This window comes from Falco biarmicus, chromosome 4, assembly GCF_023638135.1.
Source record: "Falco biarmicus isolate bFalBia1 chromosome 4, bFalBia1.pri, whole genome shotgun sequence".
Classification (NCBI taxonomy): domain Eukaryota; kingdom Metazoa; phylum Chordata; class Aves; order Falconiformes; family Falconidae; genus Falco; species Falco biarmicus.
Genome location: NC_079291.1, coordinates 16,348,436 through 16,373,636, shown reverse-complemented (window position 1 = coordinate 16,373,636; position 25,201 = coordinate 16,348,436). Strand labels below are relative to the sequence as shown.

General features: G+C 36.5%; 1 protein-coding gene across 30 annotated transcripts in view; it reads left to right on the top strand.

Annotated features, from left to right (window-relative positions):
- The window catches only part of CLASP2 (cytoplasmic linker associated protein 2), a 146,738-nt gene that overhangs the window by 117,736 nt on the left and 3,801 nt on the right, over positions 1-25,201 (top strand). For 21 of the 30 annotated variants that reach the window (XM_056338800.1, XM_056338797.1, XM_056338806.1 and 18 more), the window contains 11 exons: positions 3,770-3,933; positions 4,899-4,977; positions 5,128-5,178; positions 9,941-10,084; positions 14,093-14,236; positions 14,680-14,786; positions 16,174-16,327; positions 17,042-17,270; positions 21,592-21,785; positions 22,596-22,724; positions 24,460-24,666. In XM_056338800.1, the coding sequence (XP_056194775.1) occupies positions 3,770-3,933; positions 4,899-4,977; positions 5,128-5,178; positions 9,941-10,084; positions 14,093-14,236; positions 14,680-14,786; positions 16,174-16,327; positions 17,042-17,270; positions 21,592-21,785; positions 22,596-22,724; positions 24,460-24,666 (1,602 nt within the window). The remainder of the gene's footprint in view (positions 1-3,769; positions 3,934-4,898; positions 4,978-5,127; positions 5,179-9,940; positions 10,085-14,092; positions 14,237-14,679; positions 14,787-16,173; positions 16,328-17,041; positions 17,271-21,591; positions 21,786-22,595; positions 22,725-24,459; positions 24,667-25,201) is intronic. The other 9 variants (XM_056338801.1, XM_056338810.1, XM_056338827.1 and 6 more) reach the window with 1 other exon arrangement.

Here is a 25,201-nt window from a genome sequence, read left to right as displayed (position 1 = left end):
TGCTGTGTTAATATTGCAGCTATGCATGTGTATCAGAACTACCTGGGAGATGTTTTTGTAGTGAAGGGAGCCAGGGAAAGATAATGAAAGTGTTCCAAAATTAATTTGTATGTGTCAGAAGAGCATTTTATCTTTTCATTAAGCCTTTAGAAATGTTACACTGCATTATTCTAGTTAATTGTTTTGTTTACTGGGCATTCTGACATAAAATAATGTTGTGATTTCAAAAATTTGGTCTGTGTTATATAGCATATGTGGTACACCTGTTCCAGTCACTGAAACCTTGCCTGCTTTTTGGTGTTGCAAAACTGTTACGTTATCAATATATTATCAGGAGGATCCTTTAAATATTAAAGAGTTCATGAGCTGTGAATTACTTATCATGCACGTGTGGCTACATAAATCTCATCTTAGACTCTTTCCAAGTGTCTGTAGGAATTACTCTGTCATCACTTTTTTTTGTTTTAAAGGTTTACTTTAACATGATAGCTGGATATAGGACATTGCTTAGAAAAAGAGTAATACCGTTTGGAGGAGAAAATGGGAGAATGATTTGAAGGAAATGCCAAGTGCTTACTTGTAAAATACATTCGGTATCCCAATAAAATTACTAAATCTATCATAAAAGTTTTGAATTACCTTTTTTGTTTTATTTTGTTTTATATTCCATACAGGAACTTTGTATTGATGGCCACTAATTTGTGTGTTTTTATCTTTTTCCCTTTTTTGTTGTTTTTTTTTTTTTGTTTTGGTTTGGTTTTTGTTTCGTTTTGCATGCTGTCCCCTGTGTTGGAACTCTCTTTAGAGAGTAAGTTGGTTCAATATTTGTTGGAAGCCTAACCTTACTTGCATGAATGTGCAATTAACCCTTTTTCTCTCTATTTTTCTTCCCCAAAGAGTTCATGCAGTGTCAAGCCTTTTGCAATCATAAAATGCTCTTACAATTATGTAAACTGTGTGGTAAAGTTTCGAGATGTGCTTTATCTACTAATTAACTGACATTGTTTGGTTATGCATTCCTGCTTTATATTGTGGTGGTTGGCACATCTGAAATAATTCACTTTAAAGGTAGATCACTTATAACTATTTCCATACCTGTTTGTTTTTTCCACCGCCAAATTATTAAAACTTCAATGTTAGATGCTCAATTTCAGAATTTTAATTTTCATCATAAAAATGGAAACTGCAAAAATTGCAGTACCCACATACATTGTTCAACATATAGGTGGTTGAATTCATTTTCCATTCCAAATTCATCCTTTACCTTAAATACTCTTACAGCCTTCTTAAATTCTTCATTCTTTGGCCTAAGACAAAATGGTATGATTTGTATTTTTTTTAAATGCAAAAAAATTACTCAATTTTTCATTGGAGTTTTGTCTAGACGTTCATGTAGTAAACCTAAATTCAAACAAAGCTTGAAAACAATTTAGTCCTCAGTTATGTGTATTTTAAATAGCTAAAACATTGGCACAACATCTTTAGAGTACTTTTGCCATAGTGATTCATAATTCACTTCATAATGATTTCTATTTAAACCACTTTACGTGTTTGAAGTGTCATAAGTCCACATTGCTTCATCAAATAAAAGGTTGTAAACCAGTGTGTTCACCTTGTACATTTTAATGAAAAAAGCATGTGCGTCAGTGTCTGCAAACTTGAAGAAACAGGTACAGTTTTTAAATTCTGCTGAGCTGTGTAATTAAATTTGAAGGGTCTTAAATACAGTTTTAAGATCCCTAGTGTAATCTTTATAGCATCAGATTTTTTTTGTTGTCTGCCTATGTCAAATATATTTTCCCCCTATTTTAGGGCCGTGAAATTCAGAAACTGTCTTATTGCAATACAGAAAGTAGGTTTTTGTTTGGTTTTTCCTGGGTCTTATAATTATGCTCACTAGTTGTGCATCCACAAAGTGGTGTTTTGTTTCACTTTAGCCAAATAGAGATTTCTAATCCTGAGCATAGAAATTTCTTCCTACTGCTGGGAGGGTAATTTGTAAACCTCAGACTTGAACACAAATCTAGACAGATAGAAGAGGAGTTAGATGCCTTTTATTTTTAACAATTTTTGATTTAGTTTGCCCCAAAAGGGAAGTTGAAGTAGCTCATCCTGATGGACTTTTATGTTGAGTAGGATTTGGATTGGTTTGTTTCTAACACAGCTTTTCAGTATTTAAGATGTCTGTTAAAACGTTTTCCCTGGTCTTTATTAGATCCTGAAAGAATCATAGAATCATAAAATACCAGGTTGGAAGGGACCTTAGGGATCATCTGGTCCAATCTTTCTTGTCAAAAAGAACCTGAATTTTTTTTATTTCTAATGTGAATTTCAAGGTACTTTTTTTAAAGATACCTGTGTGGATTTTTTTCACTTCATGGTATAAAATTGCTTACCCTGGCTTGATTATCAACATGAAAAGAGATCTAATTTCCTCGGCAATGAAGGCATGCTGCAGCATGCACCAACTCTTCCACACTTGATCAGTGCTATGGAAAAGGCCCCACTTCTGTGAGCTGCTTTCTGCAGCTGTGAGAGGTACGATCGCCGTTTGGGATCATCTGCTCTCAAAGACAGCAGCAGAACTTGGCTTGACAACAAGCCAGGTCAGCTGCAGGAGGATGTGGGGTTCTAGCTCCTCCTGTGCGGCAGTTATTTCCAACATCGTACCCATCTCATAAATACTGAAGAGGCAATATCCCTCCAGCCTTCTTGGCATCATAGCAATACTTCTGCTCCTGTACCTAGCTATCTGCTGAAGCTGGAGTGTGTATCAGATGTGAAGGTAGCATTTTCAGGCCAAACACCCATTTTTCTTGTTGGAGAAACAGGAAACTCGTGGTCCACACTGTATGGAGCATATACATCCTGATTTCACTGGAAGTCTTGAAAAAAAGATAAAACCAGTGAGATACTAAAAAGGCTAATTAAATGAAGTTAACCTATTTCTCATGCCCTGGTTCACACCTCGCGTCCAAAAAGCCCTTTTTCCTGGTCTGAGTGTTGAGGTTACCATAAATACAATAATATGCTTTTTTCTTTACTGAATGCAGTCTTTTAAACATTATTTGTGTTTACTGTATTCAATGTTACTTGTTGAAAAGAACACAATGGATAATACGTTTTTGAAAAGATGAAAGTACTTCTGTGTTTTAAACACCTGCCAATCTGAAATGTGTTGTGGGGTTTTTTTTTCCCTTCTCTGAATAATTTTGTGTTTGCCTGCAATAGCAGGAGAATCTTGTTCTGTTCCACAAATATTTTGTGTAAAGGACTTGGCCAGCTTTCACGATTTTGCAGTATTTAGTAATGCAGATATTTACAATGAATATTTTGCTAAAGAATTGAAGCAGCTTTTCTGGTTTCAGAGAGAAAGTGGTTTTGTAGTCTTTGAGGAATGTGGCAAATGAACTTAATGATAAAGCTTGAAAGGGTGAAAAAATTTTGTAGTGAAAAAAATTGAGGTTGCGCCAGCCATCACAGTAAGCATTTCTTTTCTTGATGAAACTGCATGGAATACCTTATTGTCAAACTTCTACAGAAGTCGGCTAACATTTCCAATGTACTCTTGTATCAAAATCCAATGAGAAAGCAAGAGAGTTTTCTTTTTTCCTCCTTTATTTTTTTTCCTGCTTGGCTGCAAAACACTGCCTTTCTCTGCCTCTGATTCCCTTACTGCTTTCTTATTTGTTTGTAAGTTCAGCATATGTCAGTGTCATTTCCTCTTTTGCCCCATCCTACCCTCTTTCCATCTTCTTCTGCCTTTTAGGTGTTCAGTATGTTTTTGGAGACACTGGTGGACTTCATCCAGGTCCATAAAGAAGATCTGCAGGACTGGCTGTTTGTACTGCTGACACAGCTGTTGAAAAAAATGGGTGCTGATTTGCTTGGGTCTGTACAAGCAAAAGTTCAGAAGGCACTTGATGTCACAAGGTAATGAGTTCTTAAAAAAATTATTTTAAAAAAACAAACCTCATGTTATTTTAAAGTTTTGGGGTTTTTTTATTGTGCTGTGTGATTCTTAGAAAAATGCAGAGCCAATAACAGATAGTGAAACTTCAGTAAACCTTCCTGCTTAAGTATTTTGATAAAAAAATATTGTTGCAATATTCTTCTCTTAGTGTCAGCAGGCTTTTAAGGAGTTATGGCAGTAATGGATTTGTTTTCTGTCTTCCCTCCGCTCTCCCCAGACTTCACTAATAGCTTTATTCCAAAATGATGTTACGTGACTTTGGGGGCCATCAGAGCTGCCCATCCCTGGCCAGTTGTATTTCCAAATGGAAGCTGGATTTTTAAGTAGAGTTGGAGGAGCTCGGGGACGTACTTCTCATCCTCCATTGTCTGAAGTATGGGACAGTGTGAACAGTCTAGGTCTGTGTGGGACCCATTCATGTGGCACATCTGCTGTGAAATCTGGGGAGGGGTATGGTGTATGTTGTAGGGAGAGAGGGAATATGGTCTGCCACACTTCACTTTGCTGCTCCATCAGAGTCCTTGAGGGTCATACCTGTAGTGTGCAATGGGGGAGAGCAGAGGCAACCCAGAGACAATAGGATTGTTCAGAGAAGTCTGCAGGAGAGTTGTGGTTTAGACCTTTAGGGTTGCATAAATTTAGAATTGGAATTCTGCTATATCTTTATAATAATTTTCCTTGTTACTTATATCATTTATTCTAGGTATAATTGCTTCAAAGCAGGAATTTCTTGAATTTTGTCCTTTACATTCTGGTAAATGTTTCTGAAAGTCAGATACGCTATCAACAAAACTGGTAGTACTTTTAAAAGAAAAAATTTCTAAAGCTTTTCTTTACTGAAAAAGAGGGAGGGTTTATTTAGTGCCTCTCAACAGGTATTAGAAGAAAATTTCACGTAACACGATGTGATTTGTTTGTCTTACAGGGAATCTTTCCCAAATGACCTCCAGTTCAGTATTTTAATGAGATTTACTGTTGACCAGACCCAAACACCTAGCTTGAAGGTAAGACTTTTCAGGCTTACATTGCAAACAAAAATCTTCATTGATAGACATTTGCTTGTCTTAATATTTGAATTTGGATTGTTATTTTTGTTCTGTTTCAAAAAAAAAAAAGATTTTCAATTAGTGGATTTTGTTTTTGTAAACTTTCAGACAGTCAAGCCAGCACTACAGGACCAGCTTCGCTCTTTTTGGAGCTCAAAGGTTTTTGTCTGAATTATTGCCTTTATTCTTAACCCTATGTCAAACTCTTACAGTGTTTCCAATAATTTTTATTTGAATGCATTTGTATGCTGCTACTAACCTTTGCGAGAAACTTTTAAGCATGCAGATGTTCAATTTTGAACATTACACTAGTATGAAAATGTTTGCTGCAAGAGAGATCTAATAAAACCACAGTACAGTAAAAATGAGCAACAAAGACGTGGCCGCCTAACATCAAGCTGGTTATGCAAACTCACTCTATCAAGTCTTTTCTAATTTTATGTTTGTGATTTCCCAAACCTGGTTTTCTAGTTCTTTTTTTTCCCCTGTGTTCAGCCTGATAGGTCTTGAATTAATTTCAATTATTTTTATATTAATATAAACTTAAGTTACTATATTAAAAATCAACTGCTTTTGTGCTATGCTTTTCGGAAGTCAGTGTGTAGCTTTATAATTACACACATTTTTACATAAGAATCTATGGTCCATAGGCTTCCCAGTATAACTGAAAAGTAAAAATGTATTCTGTAGTACATTTACAGTTCCAAAGAGAGTTGATTTTGGGATAAATGCATCAAATCCTAAGAAGATTTACAAGTGATGTGAATGGGGAAATAACAAGCATATGATAACTGGCATTTTCTGCTCTATCCTGCACGAAATATTTTTACGTCGTTTGATACTGCACAAGAATATGACTTTTCCCAAGTTATGTTGAACCTAAAGTCACATGAATATGCCTTTTTTGTCTACAATACAGTAAAACTTATATTTTTAAGCTTTTGAGGACAGTTGATACGTTGACCACTGTTGCTTCGTAAGCTGTGTTAAAAAGGGACTGCTGTCATTTATTGAAGACAGCAAATGAGGTAGTAAAATCAGTTTGTTGTTTAAATAAATCCTTGGAACAAATTGGGCTTGGTTTTGTTTTACTTGGTTTTCCTTCCCAGGGAACTGAATTTGATGGTTGAGATGTGGTTTTGTTTTTTTGGTTGTGTGGTTTTTTTTTTTTTTTTTATACAGTAGTGTAGCTGGTAAATGCATATCAGTCATGTTTCAAAGTTGAGAGTGTTGATTGGGAGCGAGACATGGACTCCTGCTAGGCTGAGTCAGGGGCCAAGTTCAAGAACATTAACTGTGTGACCTAGAAGGAATTAAGAAATTTGATACACTTGGGAAGATATTCTGAAAATAATTTCCAGTATTTGAGAGAAATTTCTGAAGTAAAGATGTCTGCCTCCATAGAAGTACACCTGTTAGTTTGAAATAAAATCAAGAATATTTAAAATGCATCTTTGGGACAGTAAAGTATGTAACCATTGAGGAGAAGGTAAGCTTTCCAAAGAAAGTCTTACCTACCCCCTACTTCCACCTTTTTGGGGTAACTGCGACTGCAGGATCCAGACAGTGAAGTTGTTGAACATAAGTTGCAGAAGTAGCTATTTAATACCCACATTCATGAATATTTTTTCGAAATCCCATCTTCAGTGCACCAAGATGTGTAACAGATTAATTAATAATCCTAGGCCACTACTCCATTTCTGGAAGTCTTCTGTCTTGCTTTCTTTTGGTATAATTTTACACGTAGGTGTGGTGAACCGCTGAAGAACAGAGTTTAGTGGTGCCAGAGGCTTATATCTATTTTGGTCAAATGTATGGATGGGGCATAGGAGTCAAAGTTTCTAGATAGGATATAATCAATTAAGCTTATTTTTGCAGGTGCAGAGCATGTGCTTACCAAAGGATGGGTGTTTTCCTGAAATAGACTTCAAATCATCACTTTCATTTTGCTTGGGTTGAATATCAAACAGCTCACGCTCAGTGAGAAGTGGACTTAAACATTGTGATCAAAGTTCATGACAACTTTCTGAACTCTTTTTTTTTCCTCTGAAGATAGTGATTTGTTGACAAAGGTTTTTGCCGCAGTGGATCAGAAGATTTTTTTTTTTCTAAGTCCTTATTAAAATTTCTGGATTAAGAAAAACAACAACCAACCCATGACACAAATTCACAGAGATTAGAGTGCCCTTCAAAATTAATCTTCAGTGTATGTTTTAATAGTTTGGTGAAATAATGGCATAGGCAGTCACTCTTAAGTATCCGGTAACATAGGGACATACACCTGGGATGTGGCAATCTGAAAGTCACTTCACATGATTGCTTGTATTCAGCCTAAGTTAGTGTCTTGCATCCCAGGAAATGAGTCCATCCCAGAGATGGACTTTTTTCTGCTTTAACTAAAGTAGCTTCTCTGCATTCCTCTCTCCTTTTTTTCTTGTTATGTGAAATGTTTCTTTTGTCTTGATCTGATACAGCAAACAAAACTCAGTAAATTGTGAATTTTTCACAGGACAGGAAAACAATTTACTTTCTGGCACTGACTGTGTAGCATCCTCACAGTATTTTCCTGAATCTCTGGAAGTAGTTGCACATATTCTTGTGCCAAAATTCATTGTTTCAGTATCTGTGAAAGCTGTTTATGAAGCACTTCAGTTTCTTTTGTCTTTATTTTTTTTGTGAGTTATAGTGCTTGTTGAGGTTTGATCTATTATTTGACTCACTTATTACAGCAGTGCTGTTATTAAACAAAATGTCTGCTTGTGTTATATGCTTTACAGGAAAAATGTCTTAGTGTTTATAGTCCAGCAAATGTGCAAAAAATTCAGCCTAGAAGAGTACAAAGTCCAGGCAGTATTAAACAACTTCATAGACAGTGGTTTCAAATTAACAGTAAATACTCATTGTAAGAGTTCCTGGAGCTGCTTTCATCACAATCTCTTCAAGACAGGGGATAAACAATTTTTGACTAAGTGGTCTGTTGAAGAGGGTTGCGTTAGACATTTTATTTCTAAACCTCAACTCTGTATATAGTTACTGGAAATAGTAACAGAAATACATCATAAGTAGATTTGCTGCTGTCATGGACTTTACTTCAGGGTGGGGGTTTTTATCCATAAAAATACTGTCTCATGGTATTTGAGCATAGAAAGGTACCCCTTCCAGAATTTCTTTTCTCAAAAGCAATTAGTGAAAAATACTGTCTTTCAAAATAGCTGTAAAACTTTGGGTATCTGCCTCACTGTGAAAAGCTGTATTAGTGCAAACTCTCTCCGTTCATCATCTTCTGTTCACTGCTCTGATGCCTCCTGAGAGCTTCCATCTTTCCAGAAGTCTGTGATTTACTCCGTGGGAGTAGTTTAAACACTAAATAATACTGCTGTCAGATACAGTACTCCAGAATTTTTTAATTTTTTTCGTTGGGAGAAACTCCTTTGGATGTTCTAAGTGTTACAATTCTTAAACGTAATTTTTTGTAAGGTGTGATATATATACATAAATTGTGAACAGTGAACATAATGCTGTTGTAGTGGTTTCACTTGGTAATCTAGAAATTTTAACAATTACTTCATATTTAGAAAACCACATAGCCTAAGTCTTTTTGCTGCGGAAATGTTGGTGGTTTTTTTTTTTTGTTGGAAAGAATCTAGCAAATAGTGTGGGTTTTACTGCATTTGTTGATACTGATATGCATAAGATGAAAGCCTCCATCTGTTGGTTGTTGTATAACTTTGGAGAAGTCGAGCTTTAACAGCTGCTGTGAAAATGAAATACTCATTATTAATCTACATGTATCAGCTGTCACTAATATGTGTGTCAGTGTATCTTGAGTTTTTAATAGCTTGCAAGTTTTCATGACCAAGGGGAATTTCTAAATAGCTCTGCTCAGAACAGTTTTACAACAAGCCATGAACAATTAAAAATACACCCAGAACTCCTCTTTCTTTCTGGTTTTGATGGACATAGGTGTCTCCCTCCTGGTAGGTATTTCTGATTCACTGTAATTACTAGCAGAAATAAAAGCAGCTAAGACAAATAGGTGGCCTGAATAAATGTTCACTACCTCTGTTGATGGGTTGCATGACAAATCTCTGGAGTAGCAGGAGCTGAGGAGAGAAATATGTAGGGGAGATACAGCCATATAGCCCTTTGCCCAAGGCTCTGCAGTGGTGCAATTTTGGAGAAACTAGAGAGGGGCTGCAGTCTGGGATGATTAAAACAAATTCTGCATAAGCAGAGGGAGGGAGTGGAGTAGGAGAATGATGCTCAGGTAAATGAGGGAGTAAAGCAGCTTTTCCATTCTCCTGGTAAATCCGTGTCTCTTATCTTCTTAATATCTTCAAAGGAAAAGCGTGCATGTGACCCCTTCTGAAGTCTTTTGTGGAAATTCTATTCCATACGTTTTTAATGTTTAATGGGAAGATTCACGTGGCTTATCCCCAGAGATAGTGACTGTTCAACTCTGAAGTTTCATAAAAGAATGCTGAGTGTTAACTACATAGTAGGAATTAGTGGGAACTGATAGTGGTTCATCAGATGATGTTAATTTTTATTTTAGTACTCAAAGTTCTTAATTCTGAGTAATTCTTTTAAATCCTAATTATTCTTAAATCATCTGAGCATTTTGGTTTTCTGTTAATTAATTATAAGCTTCTGCGTATGCAGTGATTTGTGTGTCTTTTAGTCACTACCAGTGAAATCTAAGATTTCTTTTACTATTTGAATTTCTGTGGAATAACTCCCTCCTTGAAATGTTGTATCCATTCATAAATTGTTTTGTTGCGTAGAGTTTTGTATCAATGCTGAAAAGATATTTAGTTTTATTGGGGGGAAAAATATTTTGGAGAATGAACACTTTATAAGCACACTTGTTCTTGTAGCACATCATTTTTATTGTCCGCCTGACTCTTATTTCTCTTTGCAGGTCAAAGTTGCAATCCTTAAATACATAGAGACTCTTGCACAACAGATGGATCCAGGAGATTTTGTAAATTCAAGTGAAACTAGGTTAGCAGTTTCTCGAATCATCACCTGGACCACAGAACCTAAAAGCTCAGATGTTAGGAAGGTATGTTTGTTAATGTGTACTTAGATTATTCCAAGGGTCTTGGCAAACTAAAGAAGCTAATATTTCTTGTCTAAACAAAAAAAATACTATTTTTCTTTATAAATGAACATATTCTTTCATACAGGAAAGATAATTCTGTATCCTTCTTAGCAAACACACCTAATTTTTCTGTATAAAGTATCAGAAGTGAGAAAGTAAAGTTTGGCAAAAATTGTAAGTTTAAGAATATTTAAGCAAAAATTTAAAATTAACGTATCTTGAAACTCTCTGTTAGGGTTGTATTTTCATGTATGTTAATATGTTGAGATTATCCTTCATAATAGAAGGAATAACTTTGTTCCAAGCACCATCTGGTATTAGAATCTCGTCAGTGGGCGTTTTCTATACAGTTAATATTACTTCAGAGACCACGCTGCATGATACTGATAGCACATTTGTAACAGGAGTGGTGAGTTTGGTAGCAAACTTGGTTCAATCTCAGGATTTTCTTGAATACTTTGTGTTTAATAAAAGATAGGTAAATAACTGTTGACCCCTTCAACAAAGGAAGATTTGTGCTTTAGTAAGTTAGCATCAAAGGTTTGTTCTTATAATGTTGCAGTTCCAGTGCAAACTCCCTTTTCCACATAACTGCTGTGAAGTGAAAATTAGTATTTTGAGCTATGTAGACACACCAGGGATACAGAGTAACCATGAAAAATGTACTAATGCAGTCTTTGGAAGGGTCTCTTAAAGTAGTCCTTACAATAACAGAAAGCAAAAACCTTTGAATTTGGCTTGCAGTTTGATGGAATAGAGTTTTGCTGTTCAAATTGTTACTGGTCATTCTGTCCTAGCTGCCATTATCAGCATGCTAACACTTTTTGAATGCTAAACAAACATACTTACTTTATGGCTCATAAATGCAAGTATCTTTGACACAGAGAACTAACGCTTCTGTTTCTTTTTCTCTGTTTATTTCTACGGTTTGAGAAGTTGCAACAATTCATTTGTTTAGATTTCCTTTGCTATTTTCAATTAAGTTTGCGTTTTGGTAGCTTCATTTCTGGAAACATTACCAAAACCTCCTTGCTTTGAGGGATGTTTTGTGGAGAGAATTGAGAGAAAATAGTGGGAGCTGTCTCACGAAGTATGCGAGGGATGTTTTGTGGGAGAGAATTGAGAGAAAATAGTGGGAGCTGTCTCACAAAGTATGTAATGTGAAAAGAACAAAAATAAAAATAACTTCCACAGTGTCTTGATATCTGGAAAGTTTGTAATATGCGATAAAAAACATAGGAGAGTTAATATTAGAGGTAATGTTTCTGTCTTTTGGCTCTTGCATAAGTTCATGAATACAAGAAGGCAGTAATAGATTATTATATTCTGTGAACTTCTCTTGCCTAGTACCGTGTTCTAGTGACATACATAAGACCATAAAACAGGAGGAGAATTGAAGCAGCACTATCTTGTAAATCAGTACAGTTTTAGTGTTCAGACACGTGGCAAGCTGACTTATCTGATGGTTCATATCTCTAATAAGCATTTTTATGTCAATAAGTAACTGAATCATGGAAAGAATTGCCAGTGAGTTTAATAATCTAGAACACCTTAATTATATGAACTTTTCTCATTTTATTTTTTCTTTCCATAACACAGCTGTTAGAGGCAACTGACTGCCAAAAGCCTTTAATAACTCTGGAAAATAACATTTCACCAATAAGCAGTCAAGAGTTATTCTGATGGTATAAAATTTTTCATTCCCTTAACAGGCTTCACTGCCTGCTATCAGAGCCTTTTCCATTTTATTTATTTAATAAGTTTATAGCATTTAGTATGATTTCTATGTAATTTATGGTTTGTTGGTGGGGTTATTTTAATAAAAACATTTCCAGTACTAAGTATTATGAAAAATCCTTTTTATTAGTCTGAAGTTGGGCGCTCTTAGTGCAGTTCAGTGATATGGGACTTCTTTCTGGAAGGTAAAATTCTATGTTAGAGAACTGAGATTTCTTCTTAAGATTGGAATTCTTCTGGGAAGATTTATAATGTTCTTAGAGTTCTTCTAAGAACAAAACAAAATATTTCTGATACTTATTGCAGACTTTTAAAGATGTTATCTGTATGACTGGACTTAAATCTCAAGAGAGAGCTTATGCTGAGGAAAAGAAAAACCTGCAAATACTGTAAAATGCTCCTTTTTTTTGGCCAGGAAGAGAGGGAGAAAATAGATAATTGCATAGTTGAAAACCTTTTGTGAGTCAATATCAATTTTGATTCTTTAGGTTGAGCTTCATTTTGGGCAGACTTGATGTTAACAGTTTCTTTCCTGATACGACCTTGAACTGTCTATTGTGTTGTTTCATTGGCAGCTTCAATAGACACAGTGTTATGGAGTGGAGACTTGGGTAACAGGACAGAAAAAGGGAAGTGGTAATTCCCAAGCCTTTGCTCAGTTGCTGGATTTGTTTTGGGTTTGCTTTGTGCAAATTTCTGTTGAAAAGAGTGACCATAAGAAGTAACAAGGAAAAGAGAAACATTAAAGGGAGATTGCAGAGGGCATTCAGGGTGTTCACTTGAAGGAAAAGCTGTTGGGGGAGAAAGGAATAAAAGTTAAAGAAAACAGCCGGTCACGAGTGTGCAGAGATAATTTGTGGCAATCTAACATGCTAGTATTTTTTTCATTAAACTTAACACTGAGATGTGTGCTGGTATGTGTGCTCATACCTTGGCTTTCCACTTTTAATTAAAAAATGCTACAGTTCATTGCTCTGGAAGCAAAAGGAGGGAAATAAATGTCTAAAAGAATTCTAAACTACTTGCTTGAAGTATACTGCTGCTTAAGCAAGCTGCTTGTCATTCTGTCTAGCATGGGGCACTGGTTCTCTCCAGTGCATGGCAGACCTTGATGGTGAGCTATATAAACTAGACACAGTTGGTTAATCGTAGAAACAGAGTTTTGTACTATTAAACAACTCTGGAGAGTTGAATCTGCAGCCCGTCATTGCATGTGTGTGTTTAGTTGTTATGTTGACAGGTTTGTTAGACTGTCCAGTGAATATTCATCAAACTGTACAAACATTACTAAGTCATGCAGTCAACATTCCTTTACTAGAGGGAACCCAACCATTGTGTAACTTACTGTGTTGCTTTGCCAGTAAAGAGCTCTGATTTTTTTTTTATTTTTTTTTTTTTGCTTCATGAAAAAGGAAAAATATATATATTAGTAAAGCACGCTGTGGGATGAGGATGATGTTAAAGATGAGCTATTAAAATTGAGGATGTGGGAGGTGACATCCAGTAAACTGCAAAATCCAATACTTAACAGTTTTCATCTTTAGAATATGTAGTCAGCTAAATTATTTCTAATGACCTTTGCCTATCTTTAAAAACACGAAGGAAGCAGAGTGGGATGGAGGAATGTTAACTAACTAGTTTGGCTGTAGGATAAATTATAAAGAATATGAAGTGCTCTGATCACAAGTCAGAATCAAGACTGTATCATTCCAAATGAGGTTATCTTTTTGGGGTTGGTTTGTTTTTTTGTTCAATTTCTAAAGCGATAAATACTCTTTTTTTGAGCTAGGGTTTTTGATTATCCATCATCTGTAATTACCACTTGCAGAACTCAGGATCAGGCTTGTTTCTGCCTGATGTGTTCCATTCCTGTCTTTAAATTTGTTCAACTTGCCAAACCCTTTAAAAGCTCTTTTGCAAATTCCTTCAGTACTTTTTGTAGTAAGTAGGGATGTGGGTTTGCAGAGGTTGAGGAGCACAATTCTGAAAGACTGCTTGTTAAAAGGATTGTGTAAAGTGTAAGCTTGTTGTTGTGTGCCTGGATTTATCACCGTCTGAACTTCCAGCTTTCCAGCAAATACGAATTGATTTTGTTCACATTTATTAAGATCTTTATTCAAGCCTGATCAAGACTTAAGTCATGTTTTATGATTACCACTCATTATAGCATCTCTTGGTGATAAAATTACTTTAGAAAGTCCAATGTCTTAAATCTGTATTTTCTTGTTCTAGGCTGCACAGTCAGTGCTGATTTCCCTTTTTGAACTCAACACTCCAGAGTTTACAATGCTGTTGGGTGCTTTACCAAAAACATTTCAGGATGGAGCCACAAAGCTTCTCCATAATCATCTCCGGAATACAGGCAACAGTGGTCAGGTATTTACACCTCTCTTATTATTCTTTTTGAAGTTCTGGTGTTTCAAACATAAGTCCATTTCAGTAGACTTATTTGTGAGAGCCAGAAGGTTGGTAGAGGAACGGAGACAACCCAAATCTTATGTAGAAGTCTGTCTTAGTAGCAGGTATCACACCTTATGGAATGCCTTTTCTTTTTCCTCCAGACAATGATACTTTCTAAGTCTATATTGCTTCCAGGTGACTTAATAAGTTTGAATGTGCTTTTTTAAAGAGTAGTTTATCTTTTACTGTACTAATTTCAAAGGTATACTTGATTGAAGTTACTAGTAATTGATTAGCCAGTCCAAGAAATTAAATAGAAGCTCTTAAAATGTTTCTGGGCACTAGAAAATAAATACAATAATAAGTTAGAAGGGAAGCTGAAGTCCTACTGCAGTATCTTCTCACCTTTTTTCCTCCAGGGATCAATGGGAAGTCCTTTAGCAAGACCGACTCCACGCTCCCCAGCAAGTTGGTCAAGTCCTCTCACTTCCCCAACCAATACATCACAGAATACTTTGTCACCAAGGTAATGTCTGCTGGTGTTGCTACATTTATGCATCCTAAGGCTTCATTACATGTTACCCCAAATTGTAATCCCAACAGTAAAAGCACAGAGTGAATTTTGCACAAGGTGGCAGATCCTGAAAAGCAATCTCCCTCCTTCTACAGAATGACTATACAGTGAACCGCTCAGCCTCCCTGAAGGGTCTGACAAGTACCAGGGCTGGCCCCAGGTGGGGAAGGGCTGTGCACCTTAGAGGGCAAATGGATTAGCAAGAGAAGGAATGGAAGTGTTAATCTTTAGCATATGTTAGAATAGATCAGCTGGGTGTTGGTGGTTTGACCCCATCCAGTAACTAAGCACCATGCAGCCACTCGCTCGCTCCCCCCCACAGCGGGATAGGGGAGAGAATCAGACAAGTAAAAGTGAGAAAACTCATGGGTTGAGATAAAGACAGTTTTAATAGGTAAAGCAAAAGCTGCAACACACAAGCAAAGCCGAACAAGGAATTCATTCACTGCTTCCATCAGCAGGCAGGTGTTCAGCCATCTCCAGGAAAACAGGGCTCCATCATGTGTAACAGTTACTTGGGAAAACGCTCCCAGCATCTGCCCCTTCATTCTTTCTCAGCTTTCTATGCTGAGCATGACCTCATATGGTATGGAATACCCCTTTGGTCAGTTGGGGCCAGCTGTCCTGGCTGTGCCCCCTCCCAGCTTCTTGTGCACCCCCAGCCCACTGGCTGGTGGGGCGATGCGAGGAGCAGAACCAGCCTTGGTGCTGTGTAAGCACTTCTCAGCAATAACAAAAACATCCCTGTGTTATCAACACTGTTTCTAGCACAAATCCAAAACATAGCCTCATACTAGCTACTGTGAAGAAAATTAACTCTGCCCCAGCCAAAACCAGCACACTAAGTCATCAAACCAGACAATATTGGGGAGACAAAAAAAGTAGTAGTTCATAAATGTTCTGATCTTTAATTCTGTGGTACCAATGTTGCCAGCAAAATGGACTTTGCTTTTAGCAATCGACTTACTCTGAAAACCGTTGACTTTTATCAGTCCTCCTTACTTTGGAACTTCTTTCAGAATGAAAGGATGGTGTAAAAATCCTAGTTGTTTCACGTTCATAAAACAGAACAGAAGTTTGTTTCTTCAGGCAACTGTTGCTACATAATGTAGCCCTTCTCTTACCTAGCTACTGCCATTGCTTTCTCTGTCAGTGCAGAACACTTAGAAGATGTACCGTAATACAGTTTTGTTACATGGAGAGCCAGCTTTCCTCCTTCATGTATTTCAAGAAAAATAATAGTTTTATTAAGTCTTGGTAGTTCCATGCTAATGTTATTTAAAAATAAGGGGTTACAAAATAAATCCATCTGAATTCCTGTGTCCTCTGTGGCCCACAGTGCATTTGACTATGACACTGAAAATATGAATTCGGAAGATATATACAGCTCTCTTCGTGGAGTCACTGAAGCCATTCAGAATTTCAGTTTTCGTACCCAGGAGGATATGAATGAGCCTTTAAAACGAGATTCAAAAAAAGATGATGGTGATTCAGTGAGTATTTAAACTCGGTGCATCTTGGTATCAGCAAACCAAGCCAGTGACTGATTTGTTACAGATGATAAAGCATCTTTTTCAGTAGGTTTGTCTGTTAGGACTCCTGAAATGGGACGTTTCTCCTAAATTACTGCAGAGCTTTACAAAAATATGTTCCTATTCTTGAACCACATTTAGGAAATGTAAATGCTAATTCTAAATAGCACTAGCTGTTTGTTTAAAATGTTAGCAATTTAAAAATTTCATTACCTTGCAAAACAGTTGGAGTTCAGTTTTTAAGAAGTCTGCACCTTAATACATGTTTTTCTAAAGATTTTATTTTATTCCATACAACCCATGTTCTGGGTTTTTCAGTGCTACATGTAGTCTTTTAAACTTCTGTTTCTATGAAACTCCAGCTTTCAGATCTGTTGAACTTGCCAAATATGTACATTCTTAAACATCTTTTTCATTACTTAGCATCAGAATCCTGAGATAAAATACTGACAGCTGTTTCTAGTTCATGAATATTTTTTGGACTATGTACACCTTACTACTTTTGTTTTTTGAAGGAAAGCAAAGTTTAGGGAACTGTTTTAAGACTTCTTATTTGAAGGCTAGTTTGAAATTGTTGGAATTTGTAAGTTTTTGCTACATAAATGAATTACTAATGTAGTTAATTGAAATGTGTAAGTGTGTATTTCATATTCTTGTATGATGCTTGTTCTGCAGATTTGCAGTGCTTCTGGAATAGTAGACCTACGAGCAGGAAGTGGTGTGAGTGATACAGGCCGAACAGCTCTTGATAACAAAACATCATTACTCAACACAATGCCTCCCCACTCTTCACCACGTTCACGAGATTATAACCCATACAATTATTCTGATGGTATCAGTCCATTTAATAAATCTGCTTTGAAAGAAGCCATGTTTGATGATGATGCAGAGCAATTTCCTGATGGTAAGCTTCAGATTGTGGTCTGTGCTAGAAGAAAAATGGTGAGATTTTTCCATCTTTTAGTTCCATTTCCAAATTTATTATTAGCAATATATGTATCACCAGTGCCACTTCTTTGAGAGGTTTTTATGAATACTGTATTTCAAATTAGTGTATTTTTGTTAGTAAGCCTTTTGAGTGACACTGTTGGATTACCTGGTATTTGTAGAGATTAAGGGTAGAAATGAGACAAATACTGAACTACATTGTGTACTTCTGGTAGCATATGCTGTAGCGGTACTGTCAATGTAAATTTACTTACCAGATTGCTTTATGATTGAAATGTAAAGGGGTGGAGAGATTTACAGCAATAAAGTAAAACTGGATCAGATCAGTTTGGGAATTAGGTGAAAGATTAAAAATTTTGTTAGTAATATATTTGTATTTGAAACATGACATTGGCCTTTTCTATTGACTAAACAGTCTTTTTTTAAAAAAATAACACCAGCTTTTACTAGGAATGTGGTTCATTTAGCCCATGTAAATCTGGGAACTTGGGATGTTGTTTTGTAGGCTTTTAGAGCTTCTCTTAAATATTTCTCAGTAGATCTTCGGGTAATTTCTTGTATCTAAATCTTGGGAAGGTTCCACAGTATCACTGCTATCATTATTTTGAATATTGGGTAGTTTTCATAATCTGGTATTCATTGTTGTTGGTAATTCATATTCAGTTATAGATTTAAATCAGGTTTTAAGTAAACTAATTTCTTAGTGAGGGACATAGGAATTTTCCCTCCTCTGACTGTTTTGTTTCTGTCATCCAGCAAAGATATGTTATAGAAACTGTTGAAGAACAAAGCTATTTCCTGACATGGTGTTCTATTCAGCTATATTCTACAAATTGGCTTTTAAGTTTACATTAAAACCAAATCCAAGTCAGTGTTTAGTGAAATGGCATATGGGCAATTACTGTCATCTGGAAAAGACTGAGGGGAGAGCAAGTTTTTACAAATCATGTCATGTAAATGTGAGTGACTAAATACCTTTGCATCCCCATACAGAGCCAGTTTATGATGAAGATTCTCTATTACATGGTGTGAGTTACTTCATACCTTCCGACAGCAGATTTCTGGATATTGCAGTAAATCAAATGCAGTCTGTGCTGTTGCCAGCATGTTCTGGGTTTGTAAAAAACCTCATGACTGGCTGAAGTGAAGCATCCCCATCCAGTATTAGGTTTTCGTGGCTGGTAATGCATTATTTAGTTCTGCTCTTTAATGGATCTTAACAAAGTACTTGCATTCATTCCTGTGTTGACCATTAGTATTTAGTTATACCATGTGCATTCTGTCATTTGTGTGTTACTTCTATAATTTCATTTAAGATAACTTCAAAAAAGTCTGCATGAAAAAAGCTACAGTTGGCAAAATAATTTGTTCCCACAGTTCCTCAATTAGGAGTTGCATGCTATACCCATAAACCTGAAGCACTCGTTGGATGTAAGATTTTAATTTTCAGAAACTCCACAGAATTGCTACCTCTTCATGACAAAGCCTTATTTTTACTGGACTCCCAGCTATCCTCTCATGTTACTGGGAGAAGGATGCAGAAATACAGGGCTGGATGGGGAAACCTTAGCTGCTGTTACAGTCCTGTCAACAGCACTGAGGCATGAGCATGTGTTCTGCAGATGGTTTGTGTAACAGTTGAAAATTCACAGAGGAGGAGATGGCACATTGCACCCCACGTGGCCTGTTTTTTTACAGTGAACAGATTTTCAGAGTAACAGCCTAAATTTTCCAACCACTAGCACTCTTCCCCCCGCCCCCCCCCAAGAGAGGTGGTCTTTATCCGAAGCATAGGGAGACCTGGCTTTCTGAGTCATTTCCAGACTCCTTAAAAGCAGCACAGTCTCTGGTTGAAAAACAGTGTTCCTCTCCAGGGAAGCTTGCTTATTTCCATGGTTTGTTTTCCAGACATCTTCCTGTTTACCAGCTGCTTTGTATATGGGGCTTAAGATTTTTGCTTTTATGTCTTACAATCTTTTTTTCTTTCATTCCTCTGATTTATCATAACTTTCAGTTTTTATCCTGTTCTCCAGAATGCTTGCCAGTGCTCTTAAATTGATGTCATCTGCAGATTTTACGTGGTCTCCATATTCATTTGATAGCGTTAACAAAAGCATCAAACAGAAATCAGGCTCTACACAGTCCTGAGCAGGGACATCACTCATACCCTCCTAGATTAATTAGAAAGCCATTTAGGATCCAGTCACCCTGTAAGTGATTCATCAAGGTCTGCACCACTTGGTTGAGTTTTTTGGCCGCCGTGTTTGCATAGCTTCTGTATTAAGATGCTGTGGGTGACAGCAGGGAAATCTTTACTAAATTCGTGATGTACCTACACATTCCCTTTTAACCCCTACACTGTTTATCCTGTTAAAAGTATGTTATTCGATTGGTTTGAGAAGAGCTGTTCTTCATCAAGTATTTTATCTCTCTAATGCATATTCTTAATTAATTCAAATGAAGGAGTTGCATTTGCTTGTCCTCATTTGTGGTTTGTTATCTTTCTGAAAAAGACATTTTGAGAGTACACATTGAATATGACTTCTTTCGTACTTATTCATTATCTGGAGAATGTTTGGAAATGAAACAGTGGGTGCTAAGTCATACAGAGGAGTGGAAAATACAGGCTGTGAAGGCACATCCCTTTTGGTTATCTTCATGTTTTTCAGGAATTCCAGCTATATCCTCCACTAATGGAGCTTCTTTCTTCCCCTTATTCCTGCACGGACATGGCTGCTACCTTCTCCTCTCTTTACCCCTTCCTTCCATATGTTCAAGTTGCCGCTTCTTTCATTCTGATACTTCCATAGTGAAACTAACTTCATTAAAACAGATGCATGGGTAGTTTTACTACTTAGGTGTCAATGTGCATTCCCCAAAACAGGATGTACTATAGCTGTAATCCTCACAGTTTGGTCATGATCTTGCTTCTGTAAAAGTGACTGTTCATTCTGCTCATCTGTATTGATTAATAACTTGCCTAATGCAATTTTAGTCTGTCCTTTAGTCAAACATTAATGATCCATTTAGACAGTCTGAAAAGCATTAATATAGAAGCAATAGAAGTGCTTGCAGAAGAAAGTTGCTGCTTTCAGGTGCTTGTGCTCCTGATTATTCATGCAAAACAATGCAAATAAGAATGTTGGGTTCAAAAATAGTGTGATTTTTCAGGTAAGTGATGTGTGATTTTAAGTACTTGATATGTGGTATTCAGCTTTTACTTGTTTCTGTGTACAGGTGTTTTGTACACTGTTTATAAGTTACGGTATTGAATACAGTAATGTTAAGATGTTCAAGGGCTATGGTTTCTCAGTATATGACCTAATAAATTCATTATGGAGAATGTATTTTGTATGTTAATAAACAGAATAATTTTAGGAAAGATGCAATGCAGGAACAATTGCATTTTATGCCAATATTTTCTACTTTTTCCAGAAGAAAAAAATATATCTGTCTTTCTGTTAATTTATCCAAAAATCTCAGTGCAAAGATGGAAGCCATGTGCTTTTATTTCTTAAAAGGCTAAATGGGCCTTGATGATGGAATCAAGGAAACAACTTGATAATTTAGTTTTCATTAAGACCACTTCTAAGTTTCTTGACTGTTTTCAGATTTCTCCATTTGCAGCCCAGTTTTTACAAACATGGGTCATGTTACTAATGCATTTTTCCATCATCATGAAATCCTCTCTAATCAAAACTAAAATCCAGAGCCATCTCATAATGACTGCTGTTGGGAGTCTCTGTGGGACTAACAGCCTTGATTTGCTTCTATTTCAGCTATTTTGTACCAAGCAGCATTCTTGTGCGGGTTTTTTTCCCGTTTGTGTTAAAAGCCTAGCTATTGCTGTGGAACCATGGCTTACAAAAGTCTAAGCGGTTCTGTAATACTAATGGAGGAAAATCAAATTTATCATCTTGGATGGAAGAGTTGTATGGGAAAGGTGGCATTTTGTGTATACATCAGATTTAAAAGAATACAGAGTTCTTACTGCTTTGGGGTTTGCAAGCATAAAAACTCTTGCAATAAACTAGCTTATGGGTTTTTTTTGCAGTATCGTTCTAGCGTTTTTTTGGTGGTCGTAAGCTTGTTCAGCAGTGTTGGCTGCCCTGAAAAAGTAGTAGCCAGATTGCAATTTTCGCAGACAAAGTTGGGGAAAACCAAGCATGTTAGAAAGCCAGCTAGCTATCCTAGAAAATACCTTCCAGCTGTACAACAGGCACTAATACTTACTTGCAATGATCTGAGAACTGTGTGTCTGTATTCCTTTTTGACAGAGCCTCCCATGGACCATTCTGATCTGGTTGCAGAGTTACTGAAAGAGTTATCAAACCATAACGAGAGAGTTGAGGAAAGAAAGGCTGCCCTGTATGAGCTCATGAAGTTAACTCAGGAAGAGTCTTTTGGTGTTTGGGATGAGCACTTCAAAACAATACTACTTTTGCTGCTTGAAACACTTGGAGATAAAGAGGTAACATCAGATTAGTTAAGAATGTTAATAAAGCACATGGTTTACTTGGAGTATCTTTGAAATTTGTATGGGTTGTAGGAAAGGCACAAATTCCAGTTAGTCTTGAAAAACAAAAAAGCTCTGGAAATGTAGAAATTTCATGAAGTCTGAGTGTCCTAACAGTGAAAAGGAATCAACAGTAATACTTGCGTTCTCAAGTGTTATTTGTTGATTCCCACACATTAGATTAATTGAAATGTTTTTCACTGGAATCCAAAGTTTATCTGTTAATAGCCCCTGGTAGAATCTATAATATCAAAATATGATCATGTCTGGTAAAGCATTTAAAAATACATTTCTAAAATACCATAATGCTCACTGTGAAGAGACTGAGTTCTGTTAATTCTGCTCTACAAGGGTCATGGTTTTGAAATCACTGAGGATCAAAAAGACACTAATATTTATGAACTTAAAAAATAGTAAAAAATTTTTCAAAGAAGTGTGTGCATGATGTGATGCTGAAGATTTTGTCAGCACTTGTGAAGAGTAAAATTATTTGCAACTTCTGGGTAGCACAGATAATTCAGGTGGTATATCATAAACATGTTGCTAACTTAATTGAGTTATCTGCAAAAAGAAATCAAGAGGAGTGAGAAACTGGAGATTTTTTTTTCTAGCTTTATTTGTTAACACTAGGTTTATATTGTATATATGTGTAGTGCATAATATGATATTTTTCTTTTATCAAAGACTTCCAGCTGCTGAACAAATGTTAAAACATATGTCTGTTTAAAGATATGTAACTCATTTATTTTAATATTATATCTTCAGCATGCAATTAGAGCTTTGGCACTGAAAGTTCTAAGAGAAATTCTAAGAAACCAGCCAGCAAGGTTTAAGAATTATGCAGAGCTCACAATCATGAAGACGTTAGAAGCACATAAGGATCCTCATAAGGAGGTTAGTAATCAGTTATTCCATTTGTTTGAGATTATGACAAATTGTTACATGTCCAAAAAATGTTGGAGAAACTAGTCAGATCTTACTGAGGAAGTAATCTATTTAATAGTCAAGCATGTAGCTGTTATTAGTTAACACTGGTATGAAAAAAACAAAAAACCCACCACCAAAACCAAAACAACTGCAGTTCTGTGAGCTCTGAAATGTTTAATCAGCCCTAACAACAATTGCCTTATGTGCCATCCAGGAGGACACAGTAACATATGATATGTTACTATAGCTCTTCAAGGAATAGGTGAATGGAGTTTTTTCCTTGTATCCTATCTTAAGCCAAATATAGGTGTCCTGGAGCTCCTCAACAAGCTTTTGGATTTCGTTAGGGTTCATGGTTGACAGATGGGACTGAGCATGGCAGGGAATTGTCAACCCTTTCTATTTTTAGCTACCTCTGCACCATCCGAGAGCATGGCTTTGAATGTTGTTAGGGGAAAACACACAGGAACATCTCCAAGGGAGGAGGTGGCTGTTGCTGAGAACAGTGAGGGCATTCAGAAGTAGAAGGGTAACTATAATCTTACTCAGAAGTATTTGTAGTACGTACGTACGCAATAAAGGATAATGCATGTATATATAAGAAACACAAATACAGTAACCACCCCAATGTTAAATAGTTCACATCAGCGTCATTGATGCTATGGAAGGAGCCCAGGTTTATTATTAAATGAGTACATCCTTCTCCCTGCCCTCCCCAGCAAGGGCACTTACTCTATATGGAACTTACTGTGGAGTTCCAGGTTTTGAAGTTTGACTGCAGTTCCTCATGGGAGGAACTTTTGTCACTTATCTGATACTTACTTCTCTTTTCCCTGCACCCTCTTTATGTGTTTCATATACTGTATTTATTACAGTGTCTTGTCCCTGTGTTTCCTTCTCTGTTACAGTGTTATTTCTTTCCCTTGGTTTCGTGTATGTGAGTGAGTGTAAAGGGGACAAGGATGGAGAGAAGCAGTTATGGAGGTTTTTGTACACCGTTGAAGTACAAGCCACTGATTTTGTACAGCGGTTTGTCTTATTAGATGGCAGACACCACAGCTGTGCTGCTATGGTCACATGTGGATTTTCTCTGTTGTGTCCTAAGCCTCTGTAGCTATTGACTTCCTACATAATTACTCTTGTTCTGCTGCTTCTGCATATTCTTCAGGCTTAAAGTACTGTCTTGACATAGTGCCTTTCGAACTTAGAGGCTAGTGAAAAACTGCTAGGCTGACTTCTAGAAGTAGCAATCTAGGCATGTGTTTAAAATGTTTTTGAGATGAATGTGAAAGTGTATTTTGTCAGTTATCACTAACCTAACAAGCACTAACAAACAACACAAGAAATTACAGATTCACAAAGGTGGTGATACTTCAATATGTAGTTGGAGGGTTTTGCAGAACAGAGAAACTCCAGATCTAATTCAACAAGCAGGTTTGAAAAACTGATATGCCTGTTGCTGAGGTCATAATTAGCCACAAAATTTTGGGAAGAGTCTTTGTTTTGGGACGGTATGTACAGCGATTGGAATCTTGTAAACAGATTTTCAAAGGGCTTTTCATTCACATATTTCTACAATATTTTAGAGCTCTTTCTTGGTAGGAAATTTTTATGTTCAAGACCGTTACTGCCAGGTAACAGACCATAGTAACAGCCTCCTGTAAATCATTCTTCCATGTCTTTTACTTACTCTTTTTAATAGGTGGTGAGATCTGCTGAAGAAGCTGCCTCCATGCTGGCGACTTCCATTAGCCCAGATCAGTGCATCAAAGTTCTCTGTCCAATTATCCAAACTGCAGATTACCCCATTAATCTGGCTGCAATCAAAATGCAGACAAAAGTCATAGAAAGAGTATCTAAAGAAACCCTTACTCAGCTTTTACCAGAGATTGTGCCAGGTCTAATACAGGTAAGGAGAGAAGAAAGAAAAGGGGTGGGGGAAGGAACAAATAAAAAAAAAAAAGAAAAAAAGACACTGTATATGTAAGAATTGCAAAAGCATTTTAAAAATAATATCACTTGGCTCTCATGAAGGATTTTATTTCTCTGATAGCTGATGGCTTCTTTGACCCAGAATAACTCAGACAGTGGGGACAAACTCTTGAGTGGCAGGTAGCTAAATTAAAACCAGTTAGGACTCAAAGGAAATCTCAGCAGGATATAAAGTACTGGTTATAGTTAAGCTTGGTACGTACTTCTAGTTATAGTTTTTTGTTGTTTGTATCTTTTTCCAAGCTGTAGTCATTTTGTACCTGTTGTATATAATTATAGGGTTTTATCGCTTGGGGTTTAAGGGAGGCAAGAGGAAAAAAGCATTTGATTGGAGAAAGTTAAGTAAAACAGGAAAGATATCATGATATCTCTTCCTTTGTCTTCAAAAATGTATGTACACCTTATCAAGAGCCAAGATATATTACTTTGCACATGATGGATAAAGGCTTCAG